Source organism: Mytilus californianus, unplaced genomic scaffold (assembly GCF_021869535.1).
Source record: "Mytilus californianus isolate M0D057914Y unplaced genomic scaffold, xbMytCali1.0.p SCAF_6, whole genome shotgun sequence".
NCBI lineage: Eukaryota > Metazoa > Mollusca > Bivalvia > Mytilida > Mytilidae > Mytilus > Mytilus californianus.
The window spans coordinates 112,100,204-112,108,422 of NW_026262712.1; the positions used below are offsets into that span (position 1 = coordinate 112,100,204).

General features: G+C 31.6%; 1 protein-coding gene across 1 annotated transcript; it reads left to right on the top strand.

Annotated features, from left to right (window-relative positions):
* The first annotated feature begins 852 nt into the window (after positions 1 to 852).
* LOC127705931 (uncharacterized) lies at positions 853 to 7,990 on the top strand. Its single transcript, XM_052210284.1, has 2 exons — positions 853 to 900; positions 4,661 to 7,990. Exons 1-2 carry the CDS (start codon positions 853 to 855, stop codon positions 6,563 to 6,565), a joined length of 1,953 nt encoding a protein of 650 aa, XP_052066244.1. The 3' UTR covers positions 6,566 to 7,990.
* The last annotated feature ends 229 nt before the right edge of the window (positions 7,991 to 8,219 follow it).

The following is an 8,219-nucleotide window of genomic DNA, read 5'->3' on the forward strand; positions in this document are numbered from 1 at the left end:
ATCAAATTTATTCGTTCAGTGTATGTTTACTTGTTTTTGTCAATATGTCTTTTTGAATGAGTTAAGCCGTTTCAATTGATATTTTATAGTGTGTCTTTCTATGTTGTAATGTTACACTACTATTTCAGGTTAGGGTGAAGGTTGGCGCCTGTTAAGACGTTTAAACCAGCCGCATTTGTTTTCACCTATCCTAAGTCAGGAACCTGTTTCATTTTTTTGTCGTTGGTTGATGTGGTTCTTAAGTGTTTCTCGTTTTTTTATATAGATTAGCCCGTTGGTTTTCCTGTCTTAATGGTTTTACACTAGTCATTTCGGGGCCCTTTATAGCTTGCTGTTCGGTGTGAGCCAGGGCTCTGTGTTGAAGGCCGTACTTTGACCTATAATTGTTTAATGTTTACACATTGTGACTTGGATGGAGAGTTGTCTGATTGGCACTCATACCACATCTTCTTATTTCTACATATTGTTAATTCTTTATTCTTTAATATTTTTTTTTATTGTTTAAACGATTTTTCGATCAATGGTTCAATTCAAATCAGCAGACTAGAATAAGCGCTAGAACAACAAAAAAGATAAGACAATAACGTCTAATTTAGCTATTAAAAATCAAACATATTCAATATGCTGCGTTTACCAAAACTATAGATTTTAACAAAATCAAAATAAGATATTGTGTGACAGGTTTCATATTTACTTTAAATGCACTTAATTTATATTAAGATCAATAATGCACATAATTATACGGGCTGCACATTGTGTCTCTGTCATAGCGATTTAAATTATGAATACAATGCAACCTATAACTGTACACTATTTTTTGAATTGTTAATACTCATTGTATATCTTGTCTCTATGGTGAGTTTATATGTTTGTAGTAATGAGATCAAGTTCGCTTGCAAGGTATGCAATTTTTGCTTATGTTTATAGTTTTCTTATTACATTTATGTTTATAGTTTTCTCATTTTATCTTTATAAATTTCAATTCTTAGAGTAAGTCTCAAAAGTGAGTGAATAAATTGAGTTTTCCCGATACCAGGGTTAATTTATTCTGATATTAATATCTATTGGTAGAACTCTGAGTGTTCATAAACTGGTTTAAGTGCGTTTACTTTAAATGCAGGCAAGAACCATTTCAAGGTAAAATGCATTTATGACATTTTGATTAAAGAAAAATTAAGATTCCGAAGGTATTGCATATACAATATCATGTTCCCTACCAGAATAAACATCGGATGGAGTAACGATTTAGATTAAAAGCATTCGATAAATTACTAAAAAGTAGAATAACATAAATACCGAACTCCAAGGAAAATTCAAAACGGAAAGTCCCTAAAGCTTATCAAATGGCAAAATCAAAAGCTCAAACACATCAAACGAATGGAAAACAACGGTCATATTCCTGACTTGGTACAGGATTTTCCTTATGTAGAAAATGGTGGATTAAACCTGGTTTTATAGCTAGCTAAACCTCTCACTTGTATGACAGTCGCATAAAGTTCCATTATATTGACAACAATGTGTGAACAAAACAAACAGACATAATAGGTAAAAATGTCAAAATTGGGGTAGAGCAGTCAGTATTGTGTTATAATCTTAATCACTATAAAAACAAACAACTATGTCAACAAAGAAAAACAAAATGGCATATAGACCAAGCACATAAACAAAAATGAAAGAGAAGAATACAAAAAATAACAATGGCACAATAATACAATGGCGGGATGTATAAATACTGAGCCACGCCAAAAGGATATTACCAAAAATGGACTAAACAGTAAAGGCTAATAATAATACAAAGACAAATAAAAGAACACTATAACACGTAATTGAGATGATAAACAACGTCAGTACATAGAATCTATACTTCCATATAAAATTAAGAAGATATGGTATGATTGCCAATGAGACGACTCTCCACAAGAGACCAAATGACACATAAATTAACAACTATTGGTCACCATACGGCCTTCAACAATGAATTAAATCCATACCGCATAGTCAGCTATAAAAGGCCCCGAAATGACAAATGTAAAATAATTCAAACGAGAAAACTAACGGCCTGATTTATATACAAAATAATGAACGAAAAACAAATATGATATACAGCAACGAACGACAACCACTGAATTACAGGCTCCTGACTTGGGACAGGCACATACAGAATGTGGCGGGGTTAAACTTGTTTGAAAGCGCCAACACTCTCCTAACCTGGGACAGTGATGTAACAGTACAACATACGAAGAAACTATAAACATCAGTTGAAAAGAACTTTACTCTTCAGATGGATACAAAGCAGAAATACATTTAACAAAAACACAGAGTGGACGTGGCATGGTACTTATACGTCCCCACAACAAAAAGACAGTAAATACAGATCTGAGAGTACTCGCAGTTACTGACAGCTAGTTCAAGGCAAATAACAACTAATAAAAAAAAAGCATGCATCTAAGACTAAAATATCAATATGTACACATCCAATATCCAATGGATTTAGTGTGAAGACGTCATTAACAGTCAGAGAAAAATATGACCTTGTGCAAAGCCAAGATACATGTATCGACAGATTGTAGAGCCATAAATGTGTATATGTGTATAAAAATAATATTTTGTTTGATTTTAATTTACTGATAACAAAATCAAGACCATCATGTATCATTTTAATGTTGATTCGGAATATTTATCAACAAGGTTTAGGTATCTGCCGATGAACTATTCTAGAAAAAGGACGTTATTTAACATAACCCTGGTTTATGAACTTTCTGTTCAGACATTGGTGACGTTTTATAAAGTCTGAGTAGCAGCTGCAAGCTCTTGTAAACCGAATGATTTGGGAAATGTATATCCCATATGCAGGTGAAGTTGTTATGTTGCTGCTAAGGTGGGAATAATTGATAATTTCAAAATTAAAATCGTCTCACTTGTCCCAGATACTGGTACTGAGATGACCGCTTATGTCAAATTCGAGGTATACGTCTAAAAATTCATAAGGGGTTCCGCGGAACCCTGTGTCTTGCCTGCGATTGCTGCTGTCAGTGTTAAAGTGTAATATTGACTTAAAAAGTGAGTCCATTTATCAGTAAAATACAGAATTTAAAAACAATCCATGAAGGTTTACAAATTTATCATGTACATTTTTTTTTATCCCAGACCATCTTTAAATGTTAACTGTAATAATGACGTCCATCTATTAGAAAAATACTAATAATGAGAATAATATATTTTCAAAGATATACTTCAGACATTATCTCTTAATCATTAAAAAGCTACTGTCAAAGTTTCATAAAACTCTATGAAGGTTTGACAAATTAATTGATGGGTAACACACTTTTAAACTTGTTAACTGTAAAAAAAACTAAGTCCATTTATCAGTGAAATACGGGAAAAATGAAAATAAATATTTCCAAAATTTTGCTCTGGATACTATATTTTGGTCATAAACAAGCTTCTGTCCAAATTTCGTAAAATTCCATGAAGTTTTTATAAAGTTAATGATAACTGAAAACTTTAACTTCAGACTGAGCCTGAGTGTTAACTGTAAAAAAAAACTAAGGCCATTTATCAGTAAAATACGGAAAAATGAAAATAAATATTTGCAAAATTTTGCTCTGGATACTGTCTTTTTGTCATAAACAAGCTTCTGTCTAAATTTTTATAAAATTCCATGAAGGTTTGACAAAGAAATTGATGACTGAAAACTTTAACCTCAGACAAAATCTGAAGTCAACTGTAAAAAAAGTCCATTTATTAGTAAAATATAGAAAAAAGAAAATAAATATTTTCAAAATTTTGCCCTGGATACTGTATTTTGGTCATAAGCAAGCTTCCCAATTTCATAAAATTCCATGTATGTTTGACAAAGTTATTGATGTCCAAAAAAACTTTAATCACAGAATGAACCTAAATGTTAACGCCGCCGACTCCGACGACGGAATCTAGGATCGCTATGTCTCGCTTTCGCGAAATAAATTTCGCAAGCTCGACCAAAAGGCGGAGAAAATCTGAAACTTGATCTGTAAATTCTTATGATATGATTTTATATCATACATAAAGTCAATTTATCGGGACTTTTCAGGACAAAATGCCGAAAAGATCTAAATTGAAGCAAACGAAGTCAAAGGGTGACGATTTCAACAGAAATCACCCAAGCAGAACAAAACTCAATCGGATCTATAACTTCTTATGATATGACTATAAATGAAATATCTTAACAATTGATCTAATCTTTACAGAAAAAGTGCGGAAAGAACATAAACTCTAGCAATTATATATGCACAAGTACCATACTTCCACATTAATCGCTCAATGACCGCGCACCACATGCAACGTAACTTCTAATGATATGACAATATACGAAATATCTTTTCCAATTGATTTCTTACAAAACCTCCTATCTTCCATAATAAAAAATTCACAAATGCATAGACACTGCAAAAATATTTGAGAAATAGAACAGATTTTCAAACGGCACGAAACAACAAAAGCTATACATTAATTGAAACAAACAGTTTCACTAAAACTTCAGCATTTGGAAATTTCAAGAAAACCTATCGATGCATTAGTATTCTTGTAGAAAAGTATTTTTAGATGAGATGCAATTTGTAGCAAAGCCGACGAATGACAGGAAAATACTGTTAATGTAAATTATTCATGTATTATATAGATGTTACGGCAAATGGTATTCAAGAATTTTATCCATTTCAAAGATTTTCAATGTTTGACCTTCGAGAATGGTTCATACTTTTTCATTGGTGCTAATTCTTCAGGAAAGACAAGTACATTTGAAATACTCAGAAGATGCATGTCAACTGATATCAACAAATCGATATCATCATCATATGACGAAAAGGAAAATGCTTATGCTTTTTGTAAATTTGATGTACCATCTGATACAAAAATAAGCAAATTAAAAAAGATATCTAGCATCTATTCGGGAGTGGTAAAGAAAAAAGATAAAGAAATTGTCAAAATATTATGCCTCAAAAAGCATAAATCGCAATCGTCAGTTATTAAAATTATCACTCATAGTATAGGTAAAATTGACAATCTTACAGTAATAGATGAGGTGACAACGAATGCTGAAACATCTAAAAGGCTAATTAAGATTCTGATGAGCCTTTCATCTACTTCAACTACAGACGAACAAACTTATTTTGAACAAAACTTTATACAATGCGTTTTGGGATCCAGAGAGAAACTGCCGTCAATAACAGACGAGGAAATACAAAGAAATTGGACAGAAGGGGATATAACTGTTGGGAAATTCAAACAGAATTTGTCACGGATGCATTTCCTTGAAGATATAGAATCAACTTATGTTGCTACAATGGCTATGAGAGCCATTGGTCCTCTGCAATGGACGAGGAGTCACAAAATTACTCGAAAGGAAGATAATTATCTTGAGGCATGTAAAAGAGCAGAAATAATAAATGAACTAATGACATCTAAAGAGGTTGATCATGATAAAGCGGAGAGCATATTCAAATTTCTGACTCATCCATCTGAATATAAATTTGAGTCAACACAAAATCGGGGCAATATATTCGTAAAAGAGAAAAATTCTTCTAAATTTCATCTTCTGAAAACACCGGAGGGTATCATCGAAGCTAAACAGTTCTCACTAATTATGGCACATAAGAATTTCAACACAATTTGCCTAGACGAGCCTGATCGATGCATGCATCCGCAGATGGTTGAAAGGATGCGGGATATCTTTCGAAGCGAAAGCAGTGATAAAGTAGTAATTGTAATATCTCACAACCCATTCCTGATAAACAGTATAACGGCAGAGAAAACACACGTATTCTTCCGAAATAAAACCGAAAAAAACTCAGATAAAGTTTCCTGTGGTATTCATGCAATCTGTGATATAAACCGGCACATAACGGATGTTGATAATCTAAAGAAACTCATTTTTGCAGCTAAAATACTTTGTATGGAAGGGACAGCAGACAAGATTCTTCTTGAAGGTCTATTTGACTATATTGTCAAGTCTACAGATTTAGATCGCTGTGTAAAACAAAGTATCCTTAGCCATCAAATGGTAGTCCTTGGTTCTAAAACATTCGATTATCCAGTCTGTGAATTTTGTGAAAAGACAGGTTTGTCTGCAAAATGGGTTTTTGATCGTGACAAATATATTAAGCTGAAGGAAAACAAAATAGATAAAATATACACAAAAGATGGCGCTCTTGGCAACTACTCAAAATTTAAGGATAGAACAATCGATGATTTTTTACAAGACGAAAATGGCTTCCTGAAATTATCGAACAAATTATCAGAAAAAAGAATTTTTATTTGGAAATCAGGAGAATTAGAAGATACGATCAAAGATTCTCTAGACCTAACACAACTCAAAGAAATATTCAAAACGGATAACCCTGGCAAACCGATCATTAAAAAGATGCTACCTAAACTAACAAGAGACGAAATGCAAACACTTGCAGAGTACATGTATTGTAGTCAACAATCGACAGACATTAAGCGATTTATCACATTTCTAGAAAGTGAAGAAAAGATATCGGCTACAATGGCTAGTCATTCGTGCAGTGATACTGATGAAATATAATAGGTACAAAAACATATCGTAAAGAGAGAAATATATATCGTTGAAAAGGCATTCGACGGTCTCGGTTATGTCCCATTGTGGAACATTTGCACAATCTATTAGTAAATAAGTATCACACAATATATACCTAACACACACACACACAAGCACAAATACTTGTATAATACATGTATATCTTTAATCATCATCAAAGAAAGGACTTCAAAATTGTGTTAATAAATTATTTGAAATTACAGTTGATTGTAAAATGACATTTAACACCACAAAGACCAAGGTTCTTGTATTTAACAAATCAGGACGACATAAAAATATTAAAATATCTTTAGGAAACCAGATTTTAGAATGTATACAGAACTACACATACTTAGGAATAAATTTTTCAGCATCTGGCAGCATCAAAATAGGAAAGAAAGAACGTTAAAACAAAGGAATGAAAGCTTATTTCAAATTCAGGAAGACCTTTTCAGTGGAAAGCCTAAAACCTAGTACTTTATTACACATTTATAACCATATAATCCGACCCGTCTTGTTGTATGGATCTGAAATTTGGTGTTATATACCACATAAGAAACAAAAACATTTGGATAACTTTATATCAAAAGAAACTGATTATCTTGTTTTAGAGAAAATTCATACTAAGCTTTGTAAATGTTCACTTAAATTTAATATAAAAATATCAAATATGGCATGTAGAGGGGAACAATATACAGTCTGGCAATAAATTAAGAACTTACAGACAACTTGAAAATATTTTTATGTTTGAAACATATTTAACAATAAATTCAAAAAAAAAAACAAGCAAATAATTACAAGATTAAGAACTAGCTTTCATGATCTTGAAATCGAAAGAGGGAGATATATTGGTATTAAAGCTGAGGACAGAAAGTGTAAGATATGTTAGAACTTAGTTGAAGACAAACTTCATTTTCTTTTAAAATGTCCTGTTCTAAAAGATACTAGATCTCAACATCTGTCTAATTTAAATTCTAAATTCAAACAAATTTTCAGTTATCTGATGAAATGATATTTGTTTGGAATCTTTCATCTGAAGATTTGTTTGTTACTTCAAACTAATCTAATTATTGCACTCCCTTTTTGAAGAACGAAAGAAACTCTTAGAAAATATCAATGTAGTTTGAAAGAATAGAAAGAAAAAATATATAATAAAATCGATCAGGAGTTGTCTCCCATAGACCTAGGACTATAAAATTATGGAATTTCTCCAGGTCACAGTGGCTTTATGTTTTTTTCAATAACATCGTTTATAATCATGTTACTTTGTTTGAATGTGTATTCATGTTTTAGTTCAAATGTACTTTAATCATTCTAATCATTCTTATCATTTACTGTGCTTTTTTTTGTAATTTATTTGATTGTGTAGCTCAAATTTTGGGCACATGATTGGTTAATAAAAATTATCTTGTATATCTTATCTATTTTATCATTATTGTTGCACAGAAATAGTTATCTACTTGTGTATGTGTGTATGATCAGGGAGCGGTGTATTTTGAAAACTTATTTTATTAATTACAATTAACACACAATAATAATTCAAATGATTTTTGTAACAAAATTGATTAGCAAATAAAACACATATAAAGGTGAAGGTCATTTGTTATGCCCATACACTTGTCTTCGATACGATACTATTTCA